The sequence below is a fragment of the Schistocerca americana genome, chromosome 8, assembly GCF_021461395.2.
Source record: "Schistocerca americana isolate TAMUIC-IGC-003095 chromosome 8, iqSchAmer2.1, whole genome shotgun sequence".
NCBI classification, from domain to species: Eukaryota; Metazoa; Arthropoda; class Insecta; order Orthoptera; family Acrididae; genus Schistocerca; species Schistocerca americana.
Window position 1 is genome coordinate 249,986,336 of NC_060126.1, and position 16,819 is coordinate 250,003,154.

The following is a 16,819-nucleotide window of genomic DNA, read 5'->3' on the forward strand; positions in this document are numbered from 1 at the left end:
ACAAGTCCACAAAAAATAGTATTTGATACTTTTATGTAATCTGTCATGATTTAAAGTTAGTTTTCTGTGGCAGTTCAAATAGTGTGTCTCAAACACTGAAGCTGCTGAAGGCAATTGTTAGATACATGTGTAGGTCCTATTACACATTTTTTGTTTTAGAGGTTACAAATCCTAACTGTTCCCTATCTATATTTTTTCAAAATAATAATCTTATTAGACAGCATACACGGACACTGTTATTAACATCAGTTGTTTTACGCTTATGATGAAATTTATTATGTATTTCCTGTACCTTAATCAAATTATTCGGAATATCTACATTATGAGACTAATAAGTCAAAATTTACCAACTGAATATGAACACTCTTTAGAAAAATGGCAGGGATCGCACACAGAAATGCACAGTGTATCACTGTTGAAAGAACACTTTTATTTTAACATAAATACAGATTCCCTCTTCTGTCTTTACACCATAACAAGTAGACAACAGGTACTTCTGAGTTCCCAAGAAAAATAATCCAGCTCACTAACCCCACCACCCCCTTCCACACAATGGTGATTGACCCCCATTGACTTCCGATGAGCTTTCGGCCTCAGGTTGTCAGTTGCCTTTGTCAGCCAGTCAGTGACAGTCTTCTCACGTGCAATATATTCTAATCTTATGTTGTTGGCTTTCACCTCCTCTTGCACAAAGAAAATCTTTGTATCCATATGCTTGGCTCTTTCTGAAACCTCCCAATATTCAGCAAGTTTCCGTGCCCCTTGATTACCAGTGGATCCATATGCTTGGTTCTTTCTGAAGCCTTACAGTATTCACCAAGTTTCTTTGCACCTTGATACTCAATAAATATCTTTATAGGATAGGACAGACAAAAATATTGCCCAATCCCACTGAGATTCATCCACTTTGCTTCTTTTGCAGATACACTTGTTGTAACAAAGTCTCCTTCAGTGGTAATTGCAACAGTTTGTTGTTTACAGCTGCTGCAGCTTATTGCCATACCCCAAAAAACTGTCAAATATCCACTAAAGGATTTAAAGTGATATGGATCAGCTCCCCAGTCTGCATCAGTATGCATTTTGATTTTCTTACCAGTCTTACAGTAAGCAAGAGCATAATTTAAATGTAGTGTGTAGTTCGTGTTTAATGGTACACTAGTGCTCCAAGCTTTAATTGCTCCTGAAATGGCTTAAATAATTCACAGGATATGCTGTATCTGGCCATATGCTTGTTGTCAAGTATAGAAGATTTTCCAATTGGAGTTCTGTATTTTGATGTGTCCTGTTCATTGAGCTTATCTTCATCTGTCACATTCTGTGGCTTTGTGGTCATGAGCAGAGGGTTTTGTTTTAAAATCAGTGTTCCATCATCTCTCATAACTCAAATTGACTGTACATGTTGTGCTGCTCCAAAATTTGTTGTTTCAATTTCAGAGCTTAAGATGGGTTTCATTTTCTTCATTTATCTTTTTCTCACCGTACAATGGTATATCATCCATGTTGTTGTGGTCTTCAGTCCTGAGACTGATTTGATGCAGCTCTCCATGCTACTCTATCCTGTGGAAGCCTCTTCATCTCCCAGTACCTGCTGCAGCCTACATCCTTCTGAATCTGCTTAGTGTATTCATCTCTTGGTCTCCCTCTACGATTTTTGTGATCCCTTGATGCCTCAGAACATGTCCTACCAACCGATCCCTTCTTCTAGTCAAGTTGTGCCACAAACTCCTCTTCTCCCCAATTCTATTCAATACCTCCTCATTAGTTATGTGATCTACCCATCTAATCTTCAGCATTCTTCTGTAGCACCACATTTCGAAAGCTTCTATTCTCTTCTTGTCTAAACTATTTATCGTCCATGTTTCACTTCTGTACATGGCTACACTCCATACAAATACTTTCAGAAACGACTTCCTTGACACTTAAATCAATACTCGATGTCAACAAATTTCTCTTCTTCAGAAACGCTTTCCTTGCCATTGCCAGTCTACATTTTATATCCTCTCTACTTCGACCATCGTCAGTTATTTTGCTCCCCAAATAGCAAAACCCCTTTACTACTTTAAGCGTCTCATTTCCTAATCTAATTCCCTCAGCATCACCCGACTTAATTCGACTACTTTCCATTATCCTTGTTTTGCTTTTATTGATGTTCATCTTATATCCTCCTTTCAAGACACTATCCATTCCGTTCAACTGCTCTTCCAAGTCCTTTGCCATCTCTGACAGAATTACAATGTCATCGGCTAACCTCAAAGTTTTTATTTCTTCTCCATGGATTTTAATACCTACTCCGAACTTTTCCTTTGTTTCCTTTACTGCTTTGCTCAATACACAGATTGAATAGCATCGAAGAGAGGCTACAACCTTGTCTCACTCCTGTCCCAACCACTGCTTCCCTTTCATACCCCTCGACTCTTATAACTGCCATCTGCTTTCTGTACAAATTGTAAATAGCCTTTCTCTCCCTGTATTTTACCCCTGCCACCTTCAGAAATTGAAAGAGAGTATTCCAGTCAACATTGTCGAAAGCTTTCTCTAAGTCTACAAATGCTAGAAACGTAGGTTTGCCTTTCCTTAATCTTTCTTCTAAGATAAGTCATAGGGTCAGTATTGCCTCACGTGTTCCAACATTACTACAGAATCCAAACTGATCTTACCCGAGGTCAGCTTCTACCAGTTTTTCCATTCGTCTGTAAAGAATTCGCGTTAGTATTTTGCAGCTGTGACTTATTAAACTGATAGTTCGGTAATTTTCACATCTGTCAACACCTGCTTTCTTTGGGACTGGAATTATTATATTCTTCTTGAAGTCTGAGGGAATTTCGCCTGTCTCATACATCTTGCTCATGAGATGGTAGAGTTTTGTCAGAACTGGCTCTCCCAAGGCTGTCAGTAGTTCTAATTTTCATCTACCTCCTCTTCCATTTCCACAATATTGTCCTCAAGTACATCGCCCCTGTATAGAACCTCTACATACTCCTTCCACCTTTCTGCTTTCCCTTCTTTGCTTAGAACTGGGTTTCCATCTGAGCTCTTGAGATTCATGCAAGTGGTTCTCTTTTCTCCAAAGGTCTCTTTAATTTTCCTGTAGGCAGTATCTATCTTACCCCTCGTGAGATAAGCCTCTACATCCTTACATTTGTCCTCTAGCCATCCCTGCTTAGCCATTTTGCACTTACTGTCGATCTCATTTTTGACACATTTGTATTCCTTTTTGCCTGTTTCACTTACTGTATTTTTGTATTTTCTCCTTTCATCAGTTAAATTCAGTATCTCTTCTGTTACCCAAGGATTTCTACTAGCCCACATCTTTTTACCTACTTGATCCTCTGCTGCCTTCGCTATTTCATTCCTCAAAGCTACCCATTCTTCTTCTGCTGTATTTCTTTCCCCCATTCCTGTCAATTGTTCCCTTATGCTCTCCCTGAAACCCTGCAGAACCTCTGGTTCTTTCAGTTTATCCAGGTCCCATCTCCTTAAATTCCCACCTTTTTGCAGTTTCTTCAGTTTTAATCTACAGTTCATAACCAATAGATTGTGGTCAGAGTCCACATCTGCCCCTGGAAATGTCTTACAATTTAAAACCTGGTTCCTAAATCTCTGTCTTACCATTATATAATCTATCTGAAACCTTCTAGTATCTCCAGGCTTCTTCCATGTATACAACCTTCTTTCATGACTCTTGAAACAAGTGTTAGCTATGATTAAGTTATGCTCTGTGCAAAATTCTACCAGGCGGCTTCCTCTTTCATTTCTTAGCCCCAATCCATATTCACCTACTACGTTTCCCTCTCTTCCTTTTCCTTCTGTCAAATTCCAGTCACCCATGTCTATTAAATTTTCATCTCCCTTCACTACCTGAATAATTTCTTTTATCTCATCATACATTTCATCAATTTCTTCATCATCTGCAGAGCTAGTTGGCATATAAACTTGTACTGCTGTAGTAGGCATGGCCTGCGTGTCTATCTTGGCCATAATAATGCATTCACTATGCTGTTTGCAGTAGCTTACCCGCACACCTATTTTTTTATTCATTATTAAACCTACTCCTGCATTACCCCTATTTGATTTTGTATTTATAACCCTGTATTCACCTGACCAGAAGTCTTGTTCCTTCTGCCACCGAACTTCACTAATTTCCACTATATCTAATTTTAATCTATCCATTTCCATTTTTAAATTTTCTAACCTACCTGCCCGATTAAGGGATCTGACATTCCGCGCTCCAATCCGTAAAACGCCAGTTTTCTTTCTCCTGATAACGACGTCCTCTTGAGTAGTCCCTGCCCGGAGATCCGAATGGGGGACTATTTTACCTCCGGAATATTTTACCCAAGAGGACGCCATCATCATTTAATCATACAGTAAAGCTGCATGCCCTTGGGAAAAATTACGGCCGTAGTTTCCCCTTACTTTCAGCCGTTCGCAGTACAACAACAGCAAGGGTGTTTTGGTCAATGTTACAGGGCCAGATCAGTCAATCATCCAGACTGTTGCCCCTGCAACTACTGAAAAGGCTGCTGCCCCTCTTCAGGAACCACACGTTTGTCTGGCCTCTCAACAGATACCCCTCCGTTGTGGTTGCACCTATGGTACAGCTATCTGTATCGTTGAGGCACGCAAGCCTCCCCACCAACGGCAAGGTCCATGGTTCATGGGGGGATCATCCGCATATGTAGTTAATATGAGTTCACACTGTAGATCATTAAGTAAACACATGTATCAGCTGTGGATCACAGCATCCCTTATAATGTAAATACATAAAACTGCAACAACTTACTTTTCTGAATAGTTATTTATTATTCCATGAACCAGTTTTTGAACCTTTTCAGGTTCATCTTCAGATGGTTTTCTGGAAGTCACTATTTCTTGCATAATGCTGGATACTGGCCTGCGGCATTATGAGCAGCTTTTTTCTGTTAGTGTCCATCTGTCTGCTTTCATTTTGATGGCCAGCTGGTACATCAAATCACACATGTTTATGCAATCTAGATACTTTTATCAAATACAACAATTCTGGCATTCATTATGTTTCTTGTTTCTGGATGCTACAATATGTAGGCTTTCACAATTTCTGAGTATCCACCCATTACGTGAAGTTGTCTTTTGGTGCAACTGAACCACATCACTTTTTCATTTCTGTCCATGTGTGACATAAAAATAATTACTGATGATTAAGGTTTGGCTCTTGCCCACACCATCATTTTTTGGGACTTTCTTCATCATTTGCTGTTGTCACATATCTATTTTGCAAGAGTTTGCTGTTGCTATTGTTGCCCCCAGAAATTTTGTGGCATTCCACTCTCTAAAAATTTACATCATACAGCATTTCAAAGGGTTTGGTTGAACCATTCTGGGAAATAATTTTGTTGTCAGCTGCCTCTGAATTCCTTATTTTCACAGATGATCTTTCAATTCTGTACTCATATATTGGCCCCTATTGTGTGAATGTTGCATTCCTTTTCTTTTCTGTTGAAAATTTTCTGCATATGATTTGCATTCTTTGAATGAATGACAAGTGAAACACTTCATTTTTGACTTTTAATAAATATATTACCACATATCTCAAGTAATCATCAATGAATGTGACAGCATATTTCGCTCCACCAAGTGATCATGTGCCAGATACACACATTACATCACTGTGTACCAAACACAGCAGTTCATTTGTTCTGTTTTCAGTTTGTTCGGGTAATGACTTGACTTTCATGGTGCCTTCAGTGCACACACAGCACAACTGATTTAACGGGTCATCTGATGCTCGAAGAATTATTCCACTATATTTGACCTGTTTCTTAGCTCTATCTACATGATTTCAGCCTATCCTTTGGTGCCATAAATCCATTAACTGGTTGCAAGATTTGTGACAGGACCACATCGTTGCATTCATACGCTGGAGCTGCCTTCAGTAACGTAGTACAAGTTGCTTTTCTTTGAAGACTTTGTGCTTTATAGTTTTTGTTAAAGATATCATCATTGCTTTATCGATCACATCATGAACAGATATCACATTACACAAGATGTGTGGAATGTGCGACGTATTGTGCAAGTTCACTGTTTGTCTTCCATCTTCTTCTGGTAGGTATATGCACACAATGCTGAAACCAGTACTCTGCAAATATCCTCCACCAGCTGCTGTCATTGACACTCCAGATTCAGTGAAAGGGGCAAAATTTTCAATTTGGTAAGCCATGCGGTCTGTTGTTCTACTGTCCAGAGGCCACACATCGTGTTTTTTTTAAAATTGTGGGCAATTTTTTTCCAATATACCTGTACACTTGTGACAACTTCAAAAATCATGGACCGTAGTCATATGTTTTTTGTAACTGCCATGACTGTTACCAGGCTGGTTGCTGGTGCACCCTCACCCCCTTTGAACACTACTGCCCTGCTTTGTTTGTTGTGATTGGCCTCTTGACTGTCAAAACTTTTAATGCTCTCACCTCATTTTTACATTTCATGTTTGTAAGTCATTGTGCTCTTCTAAAAGGTAGTTTTTGAATTTCTTAGGAGATAAATCCCTTTATCATGCCACATACTTCCTGAAAAAGTTTCATATACAGAAGGTAGATCCATCAAGGTATGCACAGCTACTTGCTTGTTTGATAATTTTACTCCAGAACCACAATTTGAACTGCAGTGTGTTGTGTCTTTATAGGTAATCTAACATCAATTTGCAAACTTTCTTTTCCATGCTCATGTATTCTTTAAATGCAAGCATTCCATCCCACAAATCAAAATGTGTATGGGATTCTTTCAGTGCATCTGATATTTCTGTCACAGTTTTGCAGTCCTGTCCATTGAGGTGACGAAAGTCACAGGACAGTGGTACACACATGTGTGGATGGTGGTAGTATCGCATAAACAAGGTATAAAAGGGCAGGCAGAGCTGCCATTTGTACTCAGGTGACTCATGTGAAAAGGTTTCCAGTGTAGTTATGGCAACACGATGGAAATTAATAGACTCTGAATATCTAATGGTAGTTGGAGCTAGAGGCATCAGAAATTCCAATACAGTAATCATTAGGGAGTTCAATTTTCCAAGATCCATGGTGTTAAGAGCGCACTGAGAATACCAAATTTCGGGCATTACATCTCACATGTATGACACAGTGGCTGACAGCCTTCACTTAACAGGAGAGAGAGAGCAGCGGCATTTGCTTAGAGTTGTCAGTGCTATCAGACAAGCAACACTGTGTGAAATAACTGCAGAAATCTATGTGGGATGTGTGACAAACATATCCATTATGACAGTGCAGCAAAATTTAGGGTTGATAGGCTATGGCAGCAGATGACCAATGTTAGTGCCTTTGCTAACAGCACAACATAGCATGTAGTGCCTCTCCTGGACTCATGACCATATTGGTTGGACACTAGTTGACTACGGCCTGGTCATATGAGACATTTTTTCATTTGGTAATAACTAATGGTAGGGTGTGTGCGACAGACACCACAAAGCCATGGACCCAAGTTGTCAAGAAGGCACTGTGCAAGCTGGTGGTGGCTCCATAATAGTTTGGGCTGTCTTTACATGGCATGGACTGGGATCTCTCATCCAACTGGACTGATCTTTGACTGGAAACGATTATGTTCATCTACTTGGAGACCATTTTCAGTCATACGTGGACTTTGTGTTTCCAAACAACCATGGAATTTTTATGTATGACAGTGACCTGTCACTGGGCCACAATTGTTTGCGATTGGTTTGAAGGACATTCAGAATAATTTGAGCGATTTATTTGGCTGCCCAGCTTGCCCAACTTGAATCCAATCAAAAGTTTATGGGACATAATCGAGAGCTCAGGTCGTGCACCAAATCCTGCACTACCAACACTTCTACAATTATGCACAGAATTAGAGGCAGCAAGGCTCAATATTTCTACAGTGAACTTCCAATGACTTATTGAGTCCGTGTGACATCGAATTGCTGCGTTACACCTGGCAAAAGGAGGTCTGACACAATATTAGAAGGTATTCCATGACTTTTGATGCCTCAGTGTATATCATTAAGTGACTTATCATCCACTGTTAGTAGAATTCCCATTGCCCTTTTGTTTGCTTTCCATTCATTCACTGTGGGTCCATTTCCCATGGCAGGTTCACTCACACATCAGCACAGTTTACATTTGAGAATTCCCTTATTTCTTTGCAGTGAGACATGGTAATCAGTTTATTCGACAGTTTAATTTTTCATTTCCCCACTTTGTTTGATAATTTACATATCTGTAAATATATAGTGTGGTAAGAAAATGGTTCTGCGTATTTCTCTTGAGTTCAGAAACATCTATCAATGTAACACGTGTTTCATAATATCTCTTAAGAAACCCTTTCATAATTCACAACAAATGGAAAATTTTCAGTACTCGCAGTCTCTCAGCCTTTCAAATTACCTTCCAGAATGTCTTGTTATTTAGATGATACCCTCACTTCCTGTCGCTGTGGATTGTCGATCCTGTCCCCATAACCTGTGAATATTCCTTAGAAAAATGGCAGGAAGCTGACACACATGCACAGCAGATCGCTGTTGAAAGGAAACATTTATTTTAACATACATACAGATTCCCACTTTTCGCAGTACATCATAACAAGAAGACAACAATGGGTACTTCAGAGTTCACAAGAAGCACAGTCCATATCACTGACACTAAACAGGCAGTAATGTGAGCATGATATGGTAAAAAAAAAGAATATTGGCTGATTGTTTTCCCCCACTACTCAACTCACTAAAAAGTCATTCACAAATCTACTTTAATCAAAGTGTCAATGCACTGTTCTTTCTGTTTTTTTATTTATAGAATCACCTTCACATTAATTCTCTATTATTCTCATCTTGGACAGTGCACAGAAAAAACAAACACCTATATATCTCAGTATGAGCTCTTCTTTCCCTTATTTTATTATGATGATTGTTTCTCTGTACGTAGGTTGGTGCCAACAGAATATTTTCACATTTGGAGGAGAAAGTTGGTGATTGAAATTTTATGAAAATTTTCCACCACAATGAAAAATGCCGTTGTTTTAATGATGTCTACCCCTAATCCTGTATAATGTCAGTTACACTCTCTACTCTATTTCTCGGTAATAGAAAATGTGCCACTCTTCTTTGAACTTTCTCAATGCTGTCCATTAATCCCACCTTTCTGGTAAGGATCTGACATCATGAAGCAATACTCCAAAGGAGGATGGACAAGCATAATGTAGGTAGTCTCTGTAGTAGATCTGTTGCACCATCTAAGTGTTCTGCCAATAAATCATAGTCTTGATTTTTGATTTTATCCATACTGGATGAGAGGTCGTTGTTGTGAATGTCAGTGTTAAAAAATATATCGGCTCAACCACTTGTTTATAGTGTAAAACACTAAGATTATCTAATGTTATCCACTAAATCTTAGTGTTCTACACTATAAACAAGTGGTTGAGCCGATATATTTTTTAACATAGTCTTGATTGCAACTTACCTACAACATATTCTATGTGTCCTTTCCAGTTTAAGTTGCTCATAATTGTAATTCCTAGGTATTTAATTGAATTTATGGCAATTAGATTTGATCGTTGGTGTTTTTATTATTATTGTTGTATCTTTTTGTATTTCTGAAATGTCACCACTTTAATAACCTGTTGTTCAGTTCTCATATAGATGAAAAAAAACTTTGTGCATACAAGCATAGTTAAACAGTTCTGTGGTATCATAACTGTTTAACATCTATTGGTCATCTTTCAGTTCCTGAAAATGTCATTGTTAAGCACTAATTCACTGATAACATGTTATTATAATAGTTAGGTGTGAGTAATGCAAACAGGAAATAAATGGAAACCCAATGGTGAAGACAAGTTATTCCCGAAACTAACTTGGGGAGAATAAAATAGTGTTTCCATCAAGGCAGACTCACAAATCCTTTACTGTTTTTTGCAGAAAAGAATCTATCAGGGGAAGAGCTTAAGTGTGTAATAGTTGATGTTCCATTGTTTATCTCCTGCACCAACAAAATTCACTCGCAAATAGAAAGTCATGTCAAGGCAATCTAATATTATCCACCTTAAGGATTGGAGGTAGTGTTGTTAAGATTAATCATTGTCATTGTTTACCACGTAACAGACGAATATGAGGAATGTTATCCACAACTACCTGATTTGGGAGTCAACCTCCCATCATTCGGTTGTATGTGTTCCACTCTTCATACATGTGCACTTAAAAAGCACAAAATACACATGAAATAAAATAATTGAACCTACTTGAACATAGTGGGGTGAAGACTTTATGTCCAAAAATTATTATTGTTTTTTATTTCATGACTATATTGTAATTTTCTGAAGTGTGTTTGTATGAAGGGTTGAAAGCAGATAGTCAGATGATGAGAGCTTGACTTCCAAAATGTGGAGCTGTGGATAAGAGTCCTCACATTTTTGTGTAGTATGCTAAATAATGGTATTGATAATAGGGCAAATTTGAAGGTGGCTAAGACACACTGTTATAATTAGACATATATTACATATAACCAACATATCAAAAAGAAAATTATATACAGGCCCTAGAACTGGTTGATGAGTTTTTGTAATTAGGTCAGTTGAAGGTAATACTGGATGAACAAAAAGTGCAAGAAACAAAAGAGTAAAGATATTAATAAAGTGATTGCTTTTTGTAAACTAAGTAGGAGTTTCAAATCTTAACCTTCAATGTATTAGAAAAGAAAAGTTTACTGTCAGTATGTATTAGCAGTCTTGACTAACAGCAGTGAGACATGCACTTTTTATGTGGAAACCATTCAATAGCTGATGATTGCTCTGGGAACAGATGGGAATTATTGGAAGAGGCAGAAATCCAAACAAATGAATTAGGGGAGACAACTCAAGTGGAAGACGTAACTACAACTGTGATGACAATGAAATGGAGGTTAGCAGTACTTGTAGACAGGTAAAAGGAGTGTAGGTGGGCCAAGACAGCTCTTTGCTGAATTCCAAGAGATTAGAAAAGAGTGAGACACAACGTAAAGGAAGGTTTGTAGATGACATTATAAATCTTACAGAACAACTCAAATGCTAGAGATGATAAGAAACAGTAAGCTTTAGATGAGGCATTTATCTAGCAGTGACTGTCAAATGGCTGCTGCTGCTGCTGCTGCTGCTGATGATGATGATGATTATGTGCGAAGAAAATTTGTAGAAAGACAGAGAGTCAGCAGTGACAGCATTGGATAAATATTAGGAAAAAATTATGAATATTGGTTCAGAATTAATATGCCTGAGGCAAAGATAAACGATAGATTACAAAATTAAACTTGTTTCAGTAGTAGAGTTACTAGAAATACAAATAATAATTCTTTTTTGTATTGTATGTGACTTCATCACTGTTTATTCATCAGCTGTCACATTTTATCTGTAATTGATCCATTTTGTTTCAGCCTGTGGTGGAGATTTGACATCTGAGTCTGGATCCTTTGCAACTCCTGGCTACCCAGGCAGCTATCCTCTTGATGTAGAGTGTGTATGGTCTATCAGGACTTCACCAGGTATGTCCTCAGTGACATTTCAGTGCCAGTCACATGTTTGTGCTGTATGTACATAGGACAATAGTTATGAACTGATGTTAAATTTGCATAAATTTGTATGAGGACCTTCCTGAATGTTACTTGTGCTCAGGTGAACAAGTAAGAGTGTAACTTAATTAAAAAATTTGACCTCCCTCTTCTGCATCTGAGTGTTTAATGTGAATTTGCTCTGCTTAATAGTGCCTGGTATTCATAACAAACATAAAACGAGGCCGAACAATCATTCACTGGCAGATTAGCAAGCAGAAGCAACACATACTATACAACAACTTGTGATAAACACTAATCTACTCAAACTGGTAACTGTCCTAATTACTTGTAGAATAGTTTATATGACGTGTTCAATAACTAACAGGAATTTTGTTATGTCATATATGTATTAGTCTAACGTACACATTTCTTTTTCATCACCATGTTGGTAAACATGGCAGAGAAGTATCTGTACAGTGATGACCTTAGCAGATAATTAGTATGTTATCATGTAGCACAAAGGATATAAGTATTTTGATGGTATTGGTGATGATTTATTTTGTATAAAAATAGATTTGAGAGTTTGATATAAATTCTGTTCTAAAAATGCAGTAGAGTGCAATAAATTTTTAGAAATGTTAATTATTGCTATTGGTGAGTTTGCTGCGTGTAAAACAAAGGTTTATAAATGGTATAAGCTTTTAGAAGAAGGCTGTAAAGGCTGAAATTGATGAGTACCGTGGGCACCCCAGCACAACATTAGCCAATGAAATCATGGAAAAAATGAAAGAAGTGATTATGAATTATCACCCATGTGACAAAATTTATTCCAATAGCGTTAAATTTCTAACAAAAATGGCAGTGAATGCAACTTGCTCATGAGTCACAAGGTGAAGCGAACATTAATGCATAAACATATCATAGTAGGTGATGAAATGTGCGTTTCCTAACATGACATCCAAACTAAGGCTCAATCATCCCAGTGGAAGCATTCTGGATTGCAAAGACTGATAAAATTTTGATAAATGTTGTCAAATCTGAAGATTATGCTCACTATGTTCTTCAGTGTTAATGGCATAGTGCATCATGAGTTCTCACCACAAGGTTGAAGGATCAAAAAGGAGTACAACCTACAAGTTCCATGACATTTGAATGAATCAGTCTGGAAAAAAATGCCTTATTTAGTTGTGAAACAATTTGTGGCTTTTTACCTGTTCACACTTCGGTGCTTGTTCATGAATTTTTGAACAAAAACAATACTGTAATGCTGTTCCACCCTCCATATTCTCCAGAAACGGCCACATTGACCTTTTTATGTTCCCAGAAATAAAAAAAACATAAAGGCCCATAATTTTACAAGCATACATGAAATTAAAAATGCAGGGCAAAATTGCATTCCAGTAGTGTTTCGGGGATTATAAAAAGTGCTGCTATAAGCATATGATATCCTATGGGGCATATTTAGGTGGGAATATCATGGATTTAGATGAATACATAAATTTCTATACAAAAAACAAAAATTCCCCTTTTTTTAACATACCTCGTATATATAAATAATGAAAAAAACAGCTACTTTGAAAATTGCCACAGCTTTTCTTCCTGTATATTCAACCACTGTTTATCTAATACTTCAAAGCATTTAAGTAACTTTACACAAACCACTATCAACTGTCTATATACTGCAAAATAAGGATCTGTCTGATACAAAGGTTAAGAGTTACACAGAATATACATTTTGAGTCACAAGTATTTTGGTAAATTGTAGAAGGATTTTAAATATTTGAAGATTTTTAACTTCCTGCCTGATGTCTACTGGTGAACTATTATAGACGTTTGCAAAATAATATAATACTACCTGCTGAACCTTAGAGAGCAATGCATAGTCTACATGGAAATTATTTCTGCTTCTAGTATTGTGGCATATTTTTGAGTTTACCCATATTCCTAATCGGTAAACATTTGATTACTCTTTCTCTTAACCAGAAATACTGCACTATTAAGAGAAAAAAAAAAGGAAGACATGTCTTGAAGATGTTATCCGAATAGGATAAAAGCCAGTAGATGTGATGTAATAATACAGACAATCAAATTATTAAAATTTCAGAAAAAGTTGATGATTTACTCAAGAGAAAGAGCTTCACATATTGAGCAAGTCAGTAATGCATTGGCCCGCCTGTGCCCCTTAAGCAAGCAATTACTTGGCTTGGCACAGGTTGATAGAGTTGCTAGGTCCATTCCTGAGTGATATGCCAAATTTTGTCCAATTGGCATGTTAGATTGTCAAAATCCTGAGATGGTTGGAGAGACATGCCCATAATGCTCCAAACATTCTCATTTGGGAGAGATTTGGTGATCTAGCTGGCCAAGGTATGGTTTGGCCTGAAATTTCATAGACTGGAGTAGAACTGTCTTCCGTGACAAGTTCTGCTTTGATTTGAGCCATGGTAATCAGCAGAAACATTTCTGGAGACACTTCAGACAGCAATGGGATATCAACCTGACTGGCACCTGCCATACAGCCCGACAACCAAGAGTGATGGTCTGGGGTGCACCATAGTAGACAACTACAGCACTACAAGGAGAACTGCCTTCTGTGAAGTCATTGAAACTACAATGACACAGTGATTACAGCAATAATTTTCTCACCATTTTCTGCCATAATATTTTATCTAATTATGTTTTACACTGTTTTCTTTCATTATATGTGTGAAATCCCAACTCAACTTGTGTATAGTGTTTTTTGTTAGTCTAACCATTATTGCGGAGTAACATCATTTCATGTAGTCTTCGTGGACATTATTCTTGGAATGTGCCTCATTTGTTGACAATAAATGTCATTAGTAAAGGTTACACCTCGGAGAAGCGATTCATAGCACACCACACTGTCACCATTTCACCAGATGCCTAACATTATCTTTTGTGGTTGAGAGCAGGTATTTGTATTAGGACTTGCTGCTATATTTGGACTCAACCATTCCTTTCTTGTTCCTTACATTAGCATAAAGACATCATTTCTCATCACCAGTAAGGGATAGGAATGGTTGGTATTTGCAAAAATATTAGAAACTGTTATGAAAGATAGGCTAATGAATTATTTAAATAAATACAACTTACTGTCTGTTGACCAGTTTGGATTTCGATCAGGGAAAAGCACAGAATCAGCAACAGCACACCTCACAAAACACGTTCTAGAAGCATTAGATAAAGAGAACTACACAACTGGTATATTTCTTGATCTGACTAAAGCATTTGATACAGTAGATCACAACATATTGTTAAATAAGTTAGATGAACTGGGAATAAAGGGAGTTGTGAAAAAGTGGTTACAGTCATATCTAAAAAATAGAAAACAGATAACTGAAATCTCACATATTTCAAGTTGCTCAAACTATATTGTAAAGTATACTTCAGACCCAAATTATGTAAATATAGGTGTCCCACAGGGTAGTGTCCTTGGCCCAATACTATTTCTCATTTACATAAATGACTTCCCACAGAACATCAAGCATGGACAAACAATATTGCTTGCAGATGACTCAAATGTTCTAATCAGTGACAAATCACCAGATGCACTGAAAGAAAAAGCCAAACAAACACTAAACAGTGTACGTGAGTGGGCATCCAATAATAAACTAACACTAAATTTTAAAAAAACAAATGCTGTTAACTTCTATGTCTGCAAAAAACCACACTATAACAACTTTAAGTTAAACGATGAAACTATAGAATGTGTAGACTACACAAAATTTCTTGGTATGCATGTTGACAGTCAGTTAAAGTGGGAAGAACATATTAAAATACTTAGTAACAGAATCGCTACAGCATGCTATGCTCTTAGAATTCTGAATGCAGTGTGTGATACTACATGTGTCAGATATTTTTCTTATATTCACTCTGTTATTACCTATGGAATAATATTTTGGGGAATCAACAGTAAAAATATTCAAATAGTTTTCAAATTACAGAAAAGAGCAATTCGTATAATAACCAAGAGTGGCAGTAGGGCTCACTGCCTTGAACATTTCCAAAAGCTGGAAATCTTAACTGTCCCCTGTGAATACATTTTTCAAAGTATTATGTATGTAAAAAAAAATATTGACTGCTATATGAAAGTTCTTTAGTACACAGCTATGAAACTAGAAACCAATACAATCTACATCTAGAGAGGAAAAATAAAGTTATAACTCAGCAGAACTTGTTGTACAATTCTGTTAAATTATATAATAAATTATCCCAAAAAATAAAAGATATTGACACAATTGGACAGTTCAAAACAAAACTAAAAACTTTTTTTATTAAATAAAAGTTATTACACAGTAATGGACCATCTGAATTAAAACATGTAGTGTAATTAAAGTAGCCTGCATTGTAATACATGAGGAAATAATTATAATATGAAATCCAGAATTGTACAGTACTATAAGAAAATTACAAATTACATAAGGATATAAAACTAATTTAAGATACCTCAAAAATGTGTGTAAATTCTAATTTTATGTGTATAATTGTAGGTATATTGTATTGTATATGATTTTGCTGACAAAATCCACACAATGTAAATTGTTACATGGATTAATAAAGAAATTAATCAATCAAAATGAGCCAGTTGATGACAAGCAAGCAGAGATACATGTATGGCCACCCGCTGATTTTTGTGATTTTGGCTTACACTATTCAGTACCAATACACCTAATTTTCGAATTTTCCCATTGCATTGAAGGTCTTCCTGAATGTGGGGAATCACTAATGTCAATACAATCCTCCTTGATATGGGAATACCTTTTTCTTGCCATGCTCTGTTCATTGATATTAACCCCATACATGGCACAAATGTTCTCCATTGCTGTCACTCTTCTCTTGAACGCAAACAGAAGAATATGTCAGAAATGTTCCAATTTCTCCACTTGGCACTCCATTTTCTAATGTACACATCTCCACTTACTGTCTCCAAATGACAAAATGATAATGTCTTAACTCAAATAGCAACAGTGAACTACAAATAAAAAAATGACAGTTGATAAATAAACCCATAGCAACCAGAATCTCAACATGCAAAATAAAAATGGTACAATCTTATTCTTTAACCTAATATCATACAGTTAAATTTAATTTTGTGACATTCTTTTGAAGATCTGTAGATCTACTATACTCAATAAAACTGGTTATTCATAATTTATTTCATCATTAATTCATCCAGGGATCACTTTACAGTGACTTAAGATTCCTCTTCATAGTACACCAGAAATAAATAGCTCTAATATACATAACGCAGAATATGTATGTTTATGAGGATAAGACAG

At 36.8% G+C, this 16,819-nt stretch overlaps 1 protein-coding gene across 1 annotated transcript in view; it reads left to right on the top strand.

Moving 5' to 3' along the window:
- Window positions 1-16,819, top strand: part of LOC124545739 (cubilin-like) — a 718,402-nt gene that overhangs the window by 346,646 nt on the left and 354,937 nt on the right. Inside the window, exon 33 of the mRNA XM_047124681.1 lies at window positions 11,403-11,510. Coding sequence (XP_046980637.1) covers window positions 11,403-11,510 — 108 coding nt within the window. The remainder of the gene's footprint in view (window positions 1-11,402; window positions 11,511-16,819) is intronic.